Here is a 20,229-nt window from a genome sequence, read left to right as displayed (position 1 = left end):
AGTTTAATTGATTCCATGAAGCTTTTAGCTATTATTCTAGGGTTCTTTTTTTACTCACTGAGCATTCTGTGCCCTTGGAGTCATCCTGGCTGGATGCCCACTTCTAGGGACACAGTACTAAATTTTCTCCATTTATAAACAATTTTGTCTAACTGTGGGCAAATAAATATGTAAACTATTTGAGATAACGTAACCCTTTTCAGCTTTATGCAAATCAACATTTCTTTTGAGGTTTCTTTTTGTGAGGCATGATTCACATCAGTAGATGTTACTTCAAAATATATATATATTCATTCAATATATATAATACACTCAAATATATGAATATTTGAGTGTTTTTTATGCCAAAGTATTTTCTAAAACACACCTCCAATCCCATTTCATTTATTGGACTTCAGGTATGCTAACTTCTGGCTTAAATTAGCTTTTGTTGAAGTGATTAGCCTAGGAGTTCACATACTTTTTTCAACCCACGCTGCAAATGTTTTAATGATATATTCAATATAGACAATAACAATACAATAATATTTGTGTTATTAGTTAAAACAGATTGTATTTGTTCACTATTGTAACTCAAATTAAGAGCATATCATATTTTTAGACACGTTTATACATAAATGCTTTAATTCCAAGGGGTTTACTTTTTCTTGCCACTGTGTATTATACTGGCTTTGCTTCGAAATATGTACAAATCCTAACGCACAAGTTTAATTATTATTATTTGTATACATGTATGTGTATTGCGTGCAGAGGAGATTAGTGTTTCAGGACAGTACATACTTGTGCCCGAACCTCACAAATTCCCATTTGTTATACCCTTTAATTCCATTAACCACTCTACTTGTGAATGGACACAAAAGTGTTAAACAGTGTTCAAAAATTAAATCTTGCCTTTTATGGAATTAATTTTTTATAATTCTAAAAACTAGAGAATTGTTTTTCCTATTAATTCTAAAAATATAATTCTGTGTGAAATACCTCAATGGTTTTTCAATTATATAAAACCCTAATGTGAAAATGTTTATCCTATAAAATGAGCAGAAGCTGGTTTATCATTTAGTACTTTAAAGCATAGCTTGTGTTAGATTGGTGTTTTCAGCCTGCTTCTTCATATTAACTTTTTTAAAATACCCAAAGGAAACAATTTGATTTTTGAAAATATTAGCTGTTTTATTTTTACATTTAAATTTGAAAACAATTTAAACACAAACACACTTTTGCTGTTTGTTTTAACCGTAATTTCCTTCTTTCCTGTTTAATTTGCTTGCACAAAATTATACATTGTTTATTTCAGGAAAAATAGTCCTTTCTTTGACACAGCTACTACAAATGGCAGAGAAAGTATTTGCCCTGCTTTAAAAAATGCACAATATGCCTAGGATTTTTCATAATTACAAGGATTTTCTAAATTATCAAAACCACCCACAAAAGTATATGATTCTAAAAATCAGACAATATAGGGACTTAACAAAGGTAATTCTAGTACTTATAATGCAGCTATTTTTCCACACACTCTTAATGATTTTACATAGGATCTCTTCCAAAACGATAGATGCTACTAACAAAATGAAGACAAAATGTATAGTCTACAACCCCTGATAACAGGAATACCCTATGTGTAAATAGGGTTAAATCATAATCAAGTCAAATCAAAATAATTATCAGGGGTTTTTTTTAACAGAAAATGAAAGAGAGACACATAACAAAAGAAACAGAGGAATGGGTATTGCTGAATACAACTTTTGCTCAGAAGATTGTGAAGGTGATGGTTACTAAAAATAGTCTACGTAAGGCATGCATCCCATGCACCTCTCACCCTTATCATGGGGGCTGAACTAGTTTTCCCTTTTCACCTTCCTGGTACCCAAAAGTGTGTTTATGTACCCCAAAAGGGCTGGGGGGGCATAGAAGGCCACCAATGGTATTTTATTTATTTATAAACCTCTCAACCTACAGGGAACAGGATTTGGGTTGAAGGGGAGCCATTGGATGAGGTCTATGCCTCCCTGGGCCCAGGAATGGGGTGAGAAGGAATTTCCTGGACCTTATACCCCTCAGTTTATTTTATAACCTTCCACTTGTGCAGGAGGTAGGGAAAGTGATCTTCACCTTCAACAGTTAACAGAAGCGCCTAAGCTCAACCAGCTTCCCAACCTCTTAGAATATAATACAAATTGCAGACAGGGCCTGTGCCTCTAGGGGGCCCTGTGTGACCCCTTGTTATTGTCTCCTCATACCGGTTCAAAATAGCTTAGAAAGGCCTCTTCCGACTTCTCACCAACAAAGCAATTCATATAAATTCCCCTACCTACATCTCCACATTTATGTCCAAATACATACCCTCCTGGTCGCCCTACTCAGCTGATGGACTTTGTCTGTCCTTTTATCTAATGTCTCATGACTTCTCAAGGAATGCACCTATACTCCGGAATAACTCTTGGTTATCAGACTCTCCCCTTATCTAAAGTCTTTCAAAAATCCCTTAAAACCCACTTTTTCAACAAAGTCTGTAAAATGACAGTCTGTGAAAGTCCCCTCCCCCCACCTACCATCACTGGTACAATTAAAACATTTGCACTTTCACATTTTATAATCTGAAGTCCAAAATGCTATGTGATGCCCTACTTGTTATGTCTGTTTACCCATTGCATAGTACTGTAGAATCTCGTGACAATATATAAATCAATTCTAACAATAATAATCAGATTAAATGTTAATGTTGAAGAAAAATCACTCTTAAAATTAAGCACAAAGCATACAGGCGATTCCTTAACAGTTAATATTTAATTTTACTTATCAAGTTTACAATGTCTCCCTAGCTTTTTAGCTTTCCTAAGTTTCATTTTCTTTTGGAAATACTGTGTCAAATCTTATTGAGGCAGACATAATTTTGGTCTTGAGTTCACTAAAATTAAAATTAAAGATCCCATGGTGATATATTATCACCATGATATTTATAGTAATACCTTGTAGTATGTAGTATGTATATTTTACAGCTGGACAAATGGTCAGACTAGATAGATCAAATGGTTCTGCTATAAAATTCTTTGTTTAGGATGCAAATTTAGTTCTAAGGCTGAGCGTTCCACAAAAAAAAGAAAATAACATTTTAGTTGAATAACAAAAAGTAATACCATAAACCATAATAATCAGTTATAACACAATCATTGTTTTAAGGGGAAAAATATACTCTTTAAATAAAGGCACTGTGTTCTTAAGTCACTTTAAAACCATGTTGCCCAAATATTGCCAATTGTTTTTCAAAGGAGCATGTCCTAAGTCAAACAAGCCCTCAAATTCAATTATCCAAGCTTACAAAAAAAACAAATGTTGGCAATAACCGAGAAACATGTACTGTGAAATTGTGCTGCATCGGAGGATTAACTTTTTCCTCCAGACACCGCATCTTTAGAAAGATTATGTGATTCTGTCTTTACAAAAGCACACAGACCAGACCCCTGTTAGTTGATATCACTCGCTATTTATTCCTCAAATAGTAGATAATGTAATTGGATAACAAATCAAAGAAATGAAAAACACTTTCAGTTGGGTGTTTAAAAAAAAGCCAGAATGAAGTCATTAAAAAAATTCTAAATTAACTTTATTATTTGGAAATTCAGTTAATGCTGGGGAATATTCATTGGTTTGTAGCTATACAAGAAAAATATTCTGCAATTGGAAGATAGCATTGCTTTGTAGCAAGAATTTTTTTTCATACTTCAAAACGCTGAAATATTACATTGCCTATAATTAATGTTAATTTATATACTGTATCATTAACATTATTATTTATATAACTTTATAAAATATAGCTTAATAATATAAATGTTATGTTTTGATTTGGGTTGACAAATAAGGTACAAAAATAGATAATATTGGGAAACCCAGCTATGTGCTTGGTTGAAAATTTCAGACTTAAGTCTTTTCTACCTTGGATGAAGTGTTACTAAATTATTATTTTATGCACTGATTGTTTCTGACGGCTTCAGTGGTGGAATAAAGAACTACGCTTGCTTTAAGAGCCATGCATCATACATTTTCAGTGACATTTAAAAACACAATGGAGATTAATGGGTTGGAAAAGGTTGACAGTGGAGGAGCTGAATTAATATTGGACTTCTATTGTGGTAGACTAACTGATATCTGACGTGCAAAAGGAAATAAAGTAGAAATTATGTAAAAATTATCTCCTTTTAATGTTCAATGTTCTCAGAATTATTAGGGTTAAAAATGAATTTGGATTTCTTGGTAATTTAAGAAATCATCATGTATCTGCTAAGATACACTGCAATTTAATGTATGCTTTTGGAATACATCTCCACCAACATAATAGGCCATCTGCACGGCCAGTCCTAGACCAAAAGCCACCTGAGACAATAAACCTCTCCATTGTGTTTGTTTATGCTGTTTTTCTCCATAAACATATTTTGTGATTTATTATTATTTTTTGCAGTTTTATTTTAAAAAAAATATATATTGCCTATATCACATAGGGCAAACCTGGCAGATATTCTGAGCTTTTAGAAAGGAGGTACGTAAAGGGAGGTAAGGATTTCGGTCCCTGTAGAGCAATCTACCCCTAGAAATTTTATAAGACAGCTTAGTTTTGTTTGTTTTTTCAACCCAAGAAAAGGTATGTTCATACCAATATGCTTGTTTGTTTAATGTATCTTAATAAATTTATAAAACGCACAATATGACAGCGGTTAGATGTGGACAAGTAGGTCGATGGCAAGGTACAAGCCAAAGCCTGGACTCATCAAGCTATGCCTGAGCCAAGGCAGATGTACACATTACACAGGAAAAGTATTTATGCTGATCCTTATTGATGTAAGAGGAAACATGTAAACATGCTCAGGTCCAGCTTTCTTCCATTCTTCCACTTAGGGTCTAGCTAGGCATTGGGCTCAAGCCAGTGCTGGTTCTTCCAGCTATAATAGTATAAATACAAGTAGCAGAAGTTAACCTTATTTATTATGTTTCTTAATTGTATATCTCCCTGGGGATGCAAAGTAAATATTGTTTGTTAAAACTTTCATTTGCAACTCGTAGGTTAATAAATATTTTTTCAACTTGAATCAAGTTGCATAAAGTGTACATGCTAAATGTGTTCTTACAATCTAACAATGAAAATCCAACTGCTTGCTTACTGGTGAGTATGCATTTAGCAGGCAATCTGCTTTTTCATGAAATATCTGGATTCAAGACAGCTCATTAAATCGAAGCTTATAAACAGTACACTTACATTCTCAAACCTGTTGTATACCCTACATATTCATGATGTTCCAAATTCCACGCTTTAGCATCTGAACTATTATTATATTACCTTTTACGTTTACATGTTCAGGTGGTGGTGCTTATATATTGTTATCTATCTACGTACATACTCTAAATGTAAATCAGATTTGTCTTTCAATTTTACTGCAGTATTGATTGAGGTTGCAATATTATTGATTAATACTGCTGTACTATTGTTATTGCTGCATGAGGATGTCATTCTAGTGCGAGATCCTGCAGATCGTTATGCTAGATACAGTTGTTGAATAACTGCATTGACTCCTCTGTGAAATTTTGTATTTGTAACAATGCCTGTTTTGAGATTTCTGCTGTTTTTCATTTAGTTGTATTTTTCTTCTTGACTGTGCAATGCCAAAACGTCATTAATCTTTCTATAATAAATACACAGAGGCATGCTGGATTATAATCGCCACAGACATTATAAAAACACCGAGACAATTTGGTTGCATATTTAATTACTTATCTTCAATTTGGTAGCCTGGTCTGGCAAACTATCATATGGGGTCATTTAGAGTGCTGATATAGACGTAATATTGTTGTTGCCGAGTGGCTGCCACGGTAACCTCAACCTCAATACTACTCTCCATGGGTATATTCCTGAATTGGAGGCCTTGATCCAGTTTGTGGTGAACAGCCTCTGTTGTCAATAATTTTAGCTTATCTCACTCCTCTAAGCTTTTTGGGTCTTGTTTTATTAAGGTTGTGAAATTACTGCGTACCATATAACATTTACTTGCAGTGATGCCCCCCGATCCTCCAATAGGGGAGAGCATGTCACTGCAATTTTACCCTCACTTTTTTCTAGTAAAATGTTAACTGAATGGCAGTAAAGGGCCTCTTATCTGTAAGGAAAAACAGCCAGCAGCACAAATAAAATCATAGCATGTGTAGAGCTGGATACAATTGTCTAGGCTTTGTCTAGATGTCCGAAATGGTGTCCTGTACCTGAAAGACAGAATTTTACTTTCTAACTGTCACAGTTATTAATTTTTGTAGTGGAACTGGGGGAGGGGGGCTGACATATACAACATATTAGTACACCCTGGGGGGGCACTAACTTATACAACATAGTAGTGCACAATGGGGTGGGAGGTGGGGTCTGACATTAAACTAAAACAGTGGCAGTCACTCCCTGGTTGCATATCCTGGCGCTCTGCCAGAGATAATCTCCTCAACAAATGATGGGATGATATACTTCTGGGCCCCAGTAATGGAGGGCTCCGTCACCAGCACACTCAATAAATACTACCCCAGTACCTCAATGGACTTACTGGTTAACTTTGTGCAGCAAAGGTCTACATTAAAACCAGTACACACTGGGGCCATTAATAAAATTAAATGTATAGAGAATTATTTGTCAAGAACACCATTGTCCACCTGTACCCCATCAATTCTAGCTACAATAAGTTTGTAGATGTATCAGATGCATTCATATTAGTACACTAGTTATATAGTGACATACTTACATGATTAAGTATAGTTTTGGCTGACGACCTATAACCAAGTACCAACACATCATATGAATAAATGAACAGCAATAAAATGAAAAAAAGATAGTACCAGTGAAACAAAAAAATGACGAGCAAAACACCAGCTGTAATGGGTAGGAAAAAACAGGCATTCCATAGCTCCCACAGGATTTAACTTCCTGTGGTATAACCATCTGGCCATATAGAATGGAACAGGGAGTGAGAGCACATCCAGTGGTTTCTCACAATTCCTCCCCTTGGGCGTAATCCCCTGGTTAATCATACACGACCCAAAAGCAAAACCATAACAAGCTCCATACTTTGTGACCAGAGTTAGCCCTACTTCAGAGGGCTAACTCCCAACACAACTGCCAGAGAAATCCACTCCACTGGCAAAATTATAACAACAAGGAATACTCCCAACTGTAAAAACCCTAGCCACATCCATTCATGTCACGGAGCAAACCAGATTATGTGTACCAACCATATAAGAACATCCTAGTTTAATAGGGTGGACAGGTATACCCCGGGTATACTGACACAGGCGTAACTGTTGAGAAGGTGCTTACTGGCATGATCCCTACACATAGCAAAACAGATACAAACTCCCCTGGCCAGCCTATGGGGAATCCTGTATGTAGCCTTCTGGCTAATGTCACTCGGAGCCAGACCTCGTGGGACCACAAACCCCCTTTGCACCCTTACAAGTGTGGACTCTTGAATCTGGCAAATGTGTAAAAAAATGACTTTCCTGATGTAGGCATAATACTAATAGCTACTGGCACATCCTCCATGCACAGTTGGGGTTCAATATGTACTCCCCAGGAACCCAGCCCTGGGGAGTCCTGCAAGTAGCCACAGCAACAACAATTATATCCCATATTATTAAAATGTTTGATATCAAGGGCTCTGAATTTCGACATCTGTCAGTCTGTGCCCTTGCCCTACCCGGTCAATTCGATTTACCCCATCAAATCATATATTTTTTAAAACTAGACACCTTGTGTAAAATACCAGTACTCTTTTTCCATGCATGGATTTTTGTGAAGATATAGCGCTAATTTTAGTACTTGCTCATAAAAATAAAACTTTTTTTTTATATTTTGTTGGAACTGGATGTTTCCCCTGATGGTCACATCAGTGCGGAATTATTTTTACATGTTACCACATTTTTATTTATTTTAAACTACTTTTTTCTTATTTTTTTGTTAAATGTTTTATTTATTTTAATAATCACATCTTGATCGACTTAAAGAGACCCCCTTGAGAAGTTGTTTATTTTTTAATGGGCGCCGCCATCTTGCGAGAGGCAAAGTCTCGGAATCGGTCACAGTGCATCATAGGGTAGGTTTTCAACACAGTTGATCGCCTCCTAACTTATTTTAAACATGCAGACGGCACCATATTTAATATGGTGCACGTTGATGGTTTGTGGAGAGGTATGCCTGAATGCCTCAACATTTCGGTGTCCCTGAATGCCTCGACACTGAGGCATAACAGCAACAACGTTTGGGAAAAGGCACATTAATTGTTGTCAACGGGATGATTTTGATTGATATTTCTAGCACATCAGTTGTCATGAAGGGGTTAAACAAGGAAAGAAAATATTCAAATGGAAGCAAAGAATGTACGCCACGTGCTTACTACAGCACTGCAATTTTAACTGGCAGTGAACTGATAATCGAATGGAGGAAAAGGCTCCTTTGCAACATATTGCACAATGTAAAGGTAATGCTAGAAAGTGAATAAAAGGCAAGGGACTACATGTTCTAATTTAAAAGCAAATGAACTACACAGTGCCACTGAACAGCTTTCAAGAGAAGGAAACAAAGCTTTGTACACAGTTTAAGACATGCAAGCCCAATAGAATCTATTATGACTTTACTTCAAACAGGGATTAAGACTTTTTTTTAAGTTTCCTTGTTGCAGTTTATCATCGTAATGGTCTGTTGGCTAATACAAAGCGCAGACCATTCACCATTTTAGTGGCGCTTGAAACTTTACTGGAGTACTAGGAGTAGTTAAAACACCAGCCATTATATTAATGGTCAGGGCTGTTCTGGTGGCAAAAGCAGGACCTACACAATATTAAGTAGGTAGTCATAATGTTATGGAGGATCAGTGTGTATAAATCAGTCTACTGACCCAGGATCCTGCATCAGAATAATCTTACCCCAGCAATTTGCAGCATATTGTTTGATATAAAATACACATAGCATTGAGTTAGTTTATCCCCAGACTTAAAACCTGCAAAGGGCTGGCAGTATACGGGAGTATTATTTAATTCATGCTAGTATACTTGGACATTATAAGCTATGTACTGCTATTAAACAGCCAGGAACATTTAAACTGCTGTATGGTTGATACAATCTGCTTTGGTCAGGACTCAACAATTTATTGTAGCAAATTATCCAAAGAGGGCTGTCACTATTATAGTGCTTTCTAATGATAATGAGGATTCTTATCCAGTCTTCCATAACCTAAACCCTTTGCCCTGTATGTCATTACTGTTTCATACTCCAGAAAGCATAAAGACATGCTTTCAAACTCATATCACCGCACGACATGCAATTTATTGAGACAAAGAACAACGTTGAAAAAGACCTCATTGTGAGGTCCAAACGTTGTTCTTTGTCTCAATAAATCTGTCTGACGTTGGAACTCTTGAGTGCCTAGAGCCTTTATTTAGCTATTGGATTTTACTGGGGAACCGGCCCTTCCTGGGCCTGTTAAGCACCTAGGTTCTCTTGGAGTGTGCAGATTCCTCATTCTGGTTATTCAATTCCCAGAACAGTCACGGTGTGTCCTGGGGACTCGCAATAGAGGGATTTCAGCGACACCATTGACCTCTTTTAAATCAGACGTCTGCCGCCATACTATATATAGTATACTTGACGCCTGGGGGAGGGGCCACACAGAGCCTCTGCTGCTGTGCTCAGTGTTGCTGAATGCCTCGACATCGAGACAACACCGTTTAAATGAAGAAAGTGATCATAGATGCCAGGCATGTCATTCGTCGTTAATTGACGTTTTTCTGTGATGTGTCTCGCACGTCATTGGTGATTAAAGGGTTAAATGACCTGAAAATGAATGCTGATATTTAAAGGATGTTTTTTTTAGGGGATCAATCTATTACAGGGTACAAAAAATATGATTCAAAGAAAAATGGAAAGGATGTATGGCATCCAAAATGTTACTGTTTACTGAGTGTGTTATTAGGGTCTCTCAGAAACAGAAAAAAGGTTGGCTTCCAGAATCAGCTCTCTAAAATATTGTCCATCCTGCAATCCCCTTTGTTCCTTAATGACCTGCATTAGCCTTTTCGTGCTGAAACACACAAATATGTTGCTTTTCTTTTTCACTTCTTGGAAATTGTTCACCACGTTCATTACGCTTAAATCTTAGGTTCAGAGCATGTAATGGATTTTGCCGCATTGTTTATTATGAATGCTATAGACCCCTAGCAAGTGATTTTTTTCAGACCCTGTACAATCCAATATGTTCGGCTTTAACGTTATTTTATATACATTATGATCAGCAGCTTGGTAAAGGATCAGTAGACTCTGGATTCATATTTTTCAAATAATTAATACAATATTTATTACAGACAGACAATATCTGTGGGGTTGTTTAAAAGCTTATTCCTCAATTATCGATGTAGCAAGAAAAATATAAAAATATCTTTTTCAGTTTAGGATTAGCATTATCCATCTGAACAGGTAGCCCATGGCAACAAAATCCAAGCATGATTAATTGTAGAGATATATTATTCCCCACTTGCATATATTTTTAACATTATTTAGTTCATTATCTTAATCATTTATTTAAAAGAGGATAGTATTTATTCACTGAACTTCTAAAATTATAAATATCTTTTGAAGAAGCGTAAACAATGGATAATGGTGCTGCGTGCATGGAAATGGGTCAAGCGTGATGGACAAATAAATAGTAATAGTTTATATTTGATGGTAGTGAAAAGAATGGATGTCAAAAAGGATATTTTAAAAGAACAAAGTGGTAAAACACAAAGAGGGAAATGTACTCCATTTCAGCAATTTAGCTATTTGTGTAATCATTACTTTTACAAAACCAACACAAGTTGTAAAAAAAAAACAATTACCTCTTTTTGATGGTACTTAATTGCTAGTTTTAATCGGGCGAGATCATTGCCATTCTGTTCATCCAACAGTCCTCCATCATCCCTATAGTTAAGAATAATTTCTAATTCTCTTGAACTCCTTGTCTGATCTAAAAGGTCTTTAGCAAATTGCTTGCATTGCTTTGACAGTTCTTCGTATTCTGATTTAAACTCATTTTCCACTTTGCTTAACTCTTGTAGTTCCCAGCTCAGTTGGAAGGCTGTCAGAAATGGATCTTCACTTGACAGCGCAATTAATGATGGGCTTGCCAATGCCCTGTAGATATTAAGTCTTGACCGAGAGTGCCGTAGACTGTCCACATCAGATCCTGAGACACATTCAACACAATTACAACGAACCTCATGTGGCCTTGGTATTGAGACACCCTTTTGCACAAGATGTTTTATAATTTCATAATTGTTCGTATGAGCAGCCAAAATTATTGGTGTGATATCTGGAGTAAATTCGGAGAATTGTTTATCTAGAAGTATCGGTGGGACCTGAAAGAAAAAAGATATTCATTATTAATGTAACAATCCACCATCATCAAACTAATTCTACCAAGAAATATATATAATTTACAAGTATTATAATTACCGTATTTGCTCGATTATAAGACGGGGTCGTCTTATAATCAGACCTCAAATAGGTCTGACTATGAGACTAAGATCCAGATCCCCCGCAGCGCTGCAGGGGACCTGGATGCTCCTGTCTTATGCCCCCCATTTAACCCCCCCCCAAAAAAACTTACCGGTGCTTCTGACTCCCCGGTCATGTAGCCGGGGCAGCGTGTAGACGTCTAAAACTTCCGCTGCAGCCGGAAGGAGGTGCGGTTAGCAGCAGGGGTTGTCTGCATCCATCGTGCAGACCTTCCCCGGCTGTCAGAGACCAGAGTTCCATGCACCGGTCTCTGACAGTCGGGGTAGGTCTGCGCGATGGACGCAGACAACACCCGCTGCTAACCGCACCTCCTTCCGGCTGCAGCGTAAGTTGTCTATGCGAATCGCGTAGACGCCCACATCGCGTTAATCCTCTGCCTCCTGAAATGCCTTATACCTCCCTATATGCCACTCTGCCCCATAATATGCCTTTAACTCCCCAAATGCCAGAGTGGCATATAGGGGGTCAAAAGGCATATCATGGGGCACAGTGGCATATAGAGGGTTAAAAGGCATATCATGGGGCACAGTGGCATATAGAGGATTAAAAGACATATCACAGGGCACAGTGGCATTTAGAGGGTTAAAAGGCATATCATGGGGCACAGTGGCATTTAGGGGGTATAAGGCATTTCTGGGGCAGCATTTCTGGGGCAGATGTGCATAAGTGGGGGGGGGCAGGTTGGAAAATAAAAGGAAATAAAAACAAAATATTTTTCTCAATCATAGCTTTTATTAAAACAAAGATAGTTTACATAGTTTACATGAATTAACATTTACTGGTTTACTGGTTTTATGTTGTCATTTCAGGGAAAGGGAATGGCAGTGTGCCGGCTGCTTGAAGATTTAGGCCTAAGTGGTCATGAAAATAGCTCCTTGTATGAAACTAAAGGTCGGGATAAACGTATATAAATGTAAGTGTTTTTTTGCAAATACACCATTATTATTATTTTTTTTTTAAAGTAGCTATGCTATGTAAAGCTAACAGTTAGAACTAAATAGCATATATGGTTTTACACCCATGCAAGAGCTTCAAAATCCACGACTAAACATCAGATGAATGCACATGAAGTGTTGACACTTTAGTAATTATTTACTCATGAAATAACAACAGGTTATTCATATAAACCAGCGCCTGTCACATTTTGAAGATGCTTGAACCACAATAAACAATCTATTAATTTCCATCATGCTTTGGAGTTATATAAGCGTACTTAAACAAAATATCCAGTTTAATGCTGTGTGAAACCAACTATTTTGCAGCTGTGTTTGTTCAGTTAATGTTTATTACATTTATTATATGACTTATTTGCCATGCTCTCGTACATGCTGAATATGAGTAACACCAAGGTGCTTTCTACCTATGGGTGCAAACCCAGCAAACATATGATGGAGATACAACACAGTGAGACAATAAGTCATATGAGTCAGGATTAATCCTCTGTCATAAGGGTTTTTCACATCCCACTGGCCACAGCTTTTTCCATTTTTACCACACATCACAATTTCCCTTAATATTTCTATTCTACCTAATATTTAGTGCACCCATATAAGTCATATATCATGTTTTTCAAACTAGCGAAAGTTAGCCAAGGGCCTGGATCTATGCAAACAGAAATAAACTGTAGCCTACTAAAAAGTGAACAAGGCTGGATGTTATATTCTTACTAGAAACTGACACAGTCATTAATCTAATGCTTTTTTCAACCTGTCATTTTGTAGTGTTATACATTGATTGATATATATAGTACTAAATACTGTGATCATACTTGTATATGTGTAATGCAATCTATTTTTACTAGAACATAAGGAAATCAATACAAAACTAATTGAAAATAGTAAAATAGAAAACATCTTGAAGATGAAGCATGGAACTTGTTTTGTGACTCCGTACAAAATTATCTTAGTAATAGAAACACAGAATGTGGCGGCAGATAAGAACCATTCAGGCCATCTAGTCTACCCACTTGTCCTGATGTGAGGATCTTAAACCCCTATCAGTCCTTGGTCAGGTCCTATAGTGAGGATAGCTTTATGTCTCTCCCATGAGGTACCCCATGAGGTACCCCACCAGTAGCAAGTCCTTCCTCTGAACATACTCCATTAACTACAACCTTCTGCGTCCTATCACTCAAAATTTGCATTATCCATTGAACAATTTTTTTCCCAAACCCAAAGACTGCAATTTTGTTATGTTTTCTACGGAGGACAGTGTGAAATTCCTTACTGAAATCTAGATAGGCTATATCAACATCTCCTCCCTGGTCTATTATCTTAGTTACCAAGTCAAAAGAATGAATTAAGTCAGATTGACGGGATCTTCCTGTAGTAAACTCATGCTGTTTCTGAGCATGCAAACCATTTATTTAACAATCCTATAATTAGCATGGTTTCCATTAATTTTTGGGCGTATTCCATCTGGTCCCAAAGATTTGTCTGAGTTCAAGTAGAACCTTTTCCACTGTAAAGACACGTGCTGTTTTACACGTCACACTATTTCTCTTTTAGTTTTGTTATATATATTTGAAGGAAAATGGCTTAAACTAATAAAACGAAATCCCATATACGTTTAGAACATGAGAATAGTAAAGTTGGGGCAAAACAAATGGTACCAAAAAGGTACAAAGTTAGTTTAACAGCATGTAACTCAAAGACTGCTTTGATTCTCAAGAAAAAAACTGTATTTGCTTGATTATAAGACAAGGTTTTTTTCAGAGCAAATGCTCTGAAAAATACCCCTCGTCTTATAATCGGGGTCGTCTTATAATCAGACCTCAAATAGGTCTGACTATGAGACTAAGATCCAGATCCCCCACAGCGCTGCTGGGGACCTGAATCCTCCTGTCTGGTAACCCCCCCCAAACTTACCGGTGCTTCTGACTCCCCAGTGTGTTGTCCGGGCAGCGGGTAGACGTCTACGCGATCCGCGTAGGCAACTTCCGCTGCAGCCGGAAGGAGGTGCGGTTAGCAGGGGGGTTGTCTGCGTCTATTGCACAGACCTTCCCCGACTGTCAGAGAGGAGAGTTCCCCGCACCACTGTGGGGAATTCTCTTTGACAGTCTGAGGGTGTATGCTCGATGGAAACTTTGAGGAGTCAGAAGCACCGGTAAGTTTGGGGGGGTGTTAAGTGGGGGGCATAAGGCATTTCTGTAGGCAGAGTGCTCTATGATAAGCCTTTTAACCCCCTTAATGCCACTCTGCCTCCAGATAAGCGTTTTAACCCCCTTTATGCCACTCTGCCTCCAGAAATCCCTTTTAACCCTCTATATGCCACTCTGCCTCCTGAAATGCCTTATACCTCCTTATATGCCACTCTGAACTTTTGAATTGGTTGATATCATGATTCGGTAATTGACACAGCAAATATAACTTGATCTTTGCCAAACAGGAATTCAGATTAAAATTATTTGTTGAATAAATAGCATTAATATCACAGCTAAAATATATTTAAGATTAACAACTGGTCAGTAAATAAAGTAGATTTGACTTGTCCCAATCCCTCATCCCTGAGATACCCTGAGTAATGCATTTATAAAAAGTACTGGATATTTCATTGGGTAACACAATTTAAAACATCATCTTTTTTTTGTCTTTTTCTATACAAATTATTGAAATATTTATGGTTTTAGAGCACATCGATAGATTTATACTTGTCCTCCTAATGGTGAACATCTCATGCCTCCACTCTCTTTTACCCAATCTTACCTCATCCAGAGCCTTTCTTTTACAGCTGCTTTCACACGGTTCACATTTTGGAGCATCCAGCCCGTCTCTTACCCCAGGGACCAGTACTGGGATATTTTTTAATATTTTTATTGCTTTTAATACAAAAGGTCTCAAAGGGTAACATATGTCTGTTCACGAATGACAGAATTGTTTTGACATCCTTAATGGAATAAGTCAAATGTATCTTTTTTTGTGCTAGTATTAAGGAATACTAGTATTAGTGACTATACTGCTGGCAACAAAATCTGCTGGGTCTGGAGCTCTCTCACCAAAAAAACATAAGGATGGACAAGGCATCTTTACCTTTTCCATCTTTTATTCTTGATGAAGATTCCGTATTCTTAAAATACCAATTTCTTACAACAAATGACACTAACGCTGTAGTCTGCAGTTGTATTGTTTGTTTTTTCTCTGATTGAAGGTTTCACATTTCTTAACAAAGTGAATGTATATAAAAAGTGAAGAGCACTTTACAATAGTTTATTGGTTTTATTTATTCAGAAGGTGTCAGGAACCACTTTTTTGCTGCCTGAACCATGGCTTTTTCATACCTGTGCCATTTACATCTGCTACCACTAGTGGCCACCCTCCGCCCTCTGGAGCACTCAGAACTCAGGTGTGCCTTGTTACCTGGGTTGAGCCCTAGTGAATACATCCAGCTGGGCCTTGTTACCTGGATTACCCTCCCTTTATGAACCTGCCCTGCCCTTCAGTGAGGGCCTTTGTATTGAAGTCTATGGACCTTCCTGCTGTGGCGCTGCACCTGTACTGTTCCTGGTTCCCTGGTTCCCTGCTTTTGTGTCCTTCCAAGTGGACTCCCTGCTATTGTGTCCTTTCAAGTGGACTCCCTGCTTTTGTGTCCTTCCAAGCGGACTCCCTGCTTTTGTGTCCTTCCAAGCGGACTCCCTGCTTTTGTGTCCTTCCAAGCGGACTCCCTGCTTTTGTGTCCTTCCAAGCGGACTCCCTGCTTTTGTGTCCTTCCAAGCGGACTCCCTGCTTTTGTGTCCTTCCAAGCGGACTCCCTGCTTTTGTGTCCTTCCAAGCGGACTCCCTGCTTTTGTGTCCTTCCAAGCGGACTCCCTGCTTTTGTGTCCTTCCAAGCGGACTCCCTGCTTTTGTGTCCTTCCAAGCGGACTCCCTGCTTTTGTGTCCTTCCAAGCGGACTCCCTGCTTTTGTGCCCTTCCAAGCGGGCTCTCTCTGTCGCGCCCTTCCAAGCGGGCTCCCTGCCAAAAGACTTATTACCTGTATTTTATTTTGCCATATGTCCGGTTACTTGCTTAGACTATTACCCTTATTTGCTGGTCCTGTTATATACATAAAATACACTGCATTACCTGGATTTCTGTTTGTGGTGTTTTGTTTGCATAATCATGCACCGTGGGTTACATACTGAACCCCAAGTATCCCCAGCGCATGGGCTCCTACCCGACCTGATCACCCGAGTCCTGACAGAAGGCATGAAATGAATCCAGAATAAATGGCATTAAAGTCTATTTCTGTTACATTTGAGTAATAAATCAATGGTTTAACCTTTTTCCATGAAGCTTTAAAAAAGGACTGATTTCATTCAGTTACTAAATTATTCCACAATTGTCCTTATTCCAATATCCTGTTATTTTTCTTAGATAGTGATTGAAATCTACTGATAATGTGTATCTTTAAAAGGCAAAGATATTTGAGTATTTCTTCAGCTACTTTTATGACTCATGGTTCCTTTCATTAAACCTGCTTTCTATAATTTAAAATCTCTTTACAGTATATAATATACAATATACATACAGTAAGTATTTTTTCTCTTATTTTTCATCCCTTTCAACTGTACGTTACTAGTATGTCAGAAAAAGGGGTGCATGAACATGTGGAAAAAAATCAAAACACAAATAATAGTGATTTTTTTTCCACATGTTCATGCGCCCCTTTTTCTGACATACTGATTCTCTTAGCACTTATGAGGAGTGTTGTACGGGAGCAGCAGAACGTGTAGGGTATATATATACATAAATATATATATTTTCATTTATCACATTTCTCAAGTGAAGGTGCTTTTGTTTATTTGTAACTGTACCTTACTACTCTGGTTACACACTCCTCACTCAGCACCTTTGGCCCCACTAATTTGCAAAAAAATTCACTACATGCTAAAGAATGGGTCCATCAAGCTTTCAAACTTAAGTCGCAGCCCAGAGAATAGGGTTCACCGTTAGCTTTTGGATGCCTGATTAGCACTGGCATGGGCAAAATCCAGGCAGCCATTAATTTGGGTTCTTCTGGCCTTGTTTGACTTCTTGACTGCATTGTATCAGTAAAGCCTACTGTTAAATGTTACTTCTGGACACACATTCTCTAGCACAAGAATGTTAATGAAACTGCTTATGTAAATGTTCGTTCTAGTGTTGTCACATCATAGCAAGATTATGTTATAAACAGTAGTTAATTAATGCAAAGCTAAGCATTAGGTATGTCAGCAGTTCAGAAACTATGTAAAATTGTATGTTAATCTTACCTACTACACTAAAGCAGTTCTGACACTTTTGTTTATGTTTTGCATACAGCACGTATTAACAAGATTCACTAATTATCTTTCTAAGGATACTGTTTGAGACCCATGGGGACTGGATAGTACAATTGTATTTATTAGCTAAGTGTCTCTAAGATACAGAAGAGTTATATTTTACTCAGGTGAAAAGTGTAAATGGAAATGGATAGGAAATGTTCCTGCTGATTGGTTCACGCAATTGGTTGCTATGGTGATAAAACAACATTTCCAACTGAATCATTTTTATAGATAGCTTTTATATTGTTTTATGATGTATGTTATTTTAATGTGATATTTGTTTATTCCCCTATAATGTTAACCCCCCCCCAAAGATTAGAGAGGCAGCTAACTCACTTACTAACAAACTAACTAACCCTGGTATTTTGACAAACCCCCAGATATAGCCCTCCCAGCATCATATCTGTTATGATAGTCCAGGCTTTAAAGGAAGGATGTGTGTCGGGTTTGCACAGAAGCAGAGATAAATAAATGTCAGGTGGGGCCCTGGGGCACACTAAAACAAGGGGCCCTCTGCAGAATAATTTTCAAGGGGTCAGGAAGGAAACCACAGACAAAGTTGAAGGAATGCAAAGCATGTTTTTATTCCCATAAAACTGCAGCTAACTGAATGTCCACACATAACCAGTCACCAATCCGATCGGACAATAAAGAAAATAAATGTTTACATTTGTCATGGAAGTTGCTTCTGTCCATGTGTTGCTACATTGATATACATAGAAACTCAAAGATATATGGACATACATGCGTACACACATATACAGAGGTACGCCAAGCATTCATACAACGATATCCGCACATAAATTAATAGACAATAAACCCAGAACCCAGCTCCTTCCTGCAGATTACCATCTTATCACAGTTATACTAGCCCCTGCCCATTCATTAAAGAACAATGCAGCTTCTACTCATGGACTGCAACCGTCACAGCTTTTTACTGGCTGGTCCTGTCACATTACAGGAAGTAAGAAGCCTACTCTGCCATCAGCGATGCCCATAACAGAGTTTGTTCCTCTTCAAATTACTGCAGGAGAAGGGCCTCGTGCACCTTGTGGGCCCAATCCGGCTTCCTCCATCATCCAGCACAAGACTGTATTCTTCTTGTCTATTGTGCAGACAAGTACATAAATTGAACTGCGACAAGTAAGCCGCTTGTGAGGCCTCTTGCCACAAGGGGTCGTTTGTTTATCCACCTCTGCACAGAAGTGTTCTCCCAAGGCAGGAGTAGACAACTGCTATTTGGGGGACAATTGAAAGCATAAATATATAACCTCTATTTTTGGTACAAAGTACCTCTATTTTTAGTATGTAAAGTACTTCTTATAGGGAATTACTGCTCCTTTATTACAAGCACCTGCTTACTGTTTGCAATTGAATAAATCAGACTCACATTTAAAATGCTACTTATTTTTATCTACTAAGGAACTGCCATAATTTGATGCATAAGAACATTGATTGAAACACTTTGGAAAAGGGTTCAATAATGGAAACCATATTCGATCGGATGTCTTTCCTTTAGGAATATCCATTAGGAATAGAAATTCAGTTTTGTTATTTTGCTCAGTAACAGTAAACACAAAAATACATATACGTATTTAGTGTATCTGCTTCTAGCCTTGGTAATGAGCACTTGCATTTTCCCTTCATAATTATATTATATAAATTTGTTAGTTCCTGTAAATAACAAGCTGCAGTAAAAAGAATAATTGTTTGCCGTATATTCAAACAGTACATTATCGTCAATGACAGGAAATCTATAAAGATTAATTGTTAGATACTTAATATTATAAGGTCTGACTAAGACTCAGATATAGAGGAAATTGCAAGTCAATATTTGTCTTAAATGCTTCATTTCTCAACGAATCAGCAATATAATATGCAACATTAATTTACATTGTATCCTTCATTTTATCTATATTCCAGGAATATTATAGCAAATGCTGCTACTGATTGCAGTTTTCTGCATGAAAAATAATGAAAAGAACATGAATTATATTATTTATCCATTGGATTAGTATTTTTTATATTTTATGTAATTTTTCCAAAATACTTATTTTGTATATTCTAGTATTTTTTTTTTGGACTAATCTTTTATAAAGCTGAGCTTATATTAAATAAAAAATATATAGGCCATTGAAAATAGTTAACTCCTATGTTGTGCATTGCGTAGTATTAAACTGCCTCATTCCAGCTTCCATCTTGTTATATTTTGGTCTAGTGTGGCATTTGTAATTAAGCATCCTTTTATTGTATTTTATTTCAGTTCTTGTCTTTTATATCGCCAACGGTCCGGCAGTAACTAATATAACAACCTGCTCTGCCTAATAGGACATAGAGCAAGACTACTAGAATTGTGGGGTGATAAAAGTATTGAGGTTTCATA

General features: G+C 37.3%; 1 protein-coding gene across 1 annotated transcript in view; it reads right to left on the bottom strand.

Annotated features, from left to right (window-relative positions):
* TRPC4 (transient receptor potential cation channel subfamily C member 4) overlaps nucleotides 1-20,229 on the bottom strand; it is a 78,385-nt gene that overhangs the window by 29,520 nt on the left and 28,636 nt on the right. Inside the window, exon 3 of the mRNA XM_053456339.1 lies at nucleotides 10,888-11,406. Coding sequence (XP_053312314.1) covers nucleotides 10,888-11,406 — 519 coding nt within the window. The remainder of the gene's footprint in view (nucleotides 1-10,887; nucleotides 11,407-20,229) is intronic.

This window comes from Spea bombifrons, chromosome 2 (assembly GCF_027358695.1).
Source record: "Spea bombifrons isolate aSpeBom1 chromosome 2, aSpeBom1.2.pri, whole genome shotgun sequence".
NCBI lineage: Eukaryota > Metazoa > Chordata > Amphibia > Anura > Pelobatidae > Spea > Spea bombifrons.
This window is presented reverse-complemented; position numbering and strand designations above follow the sequence as displayed.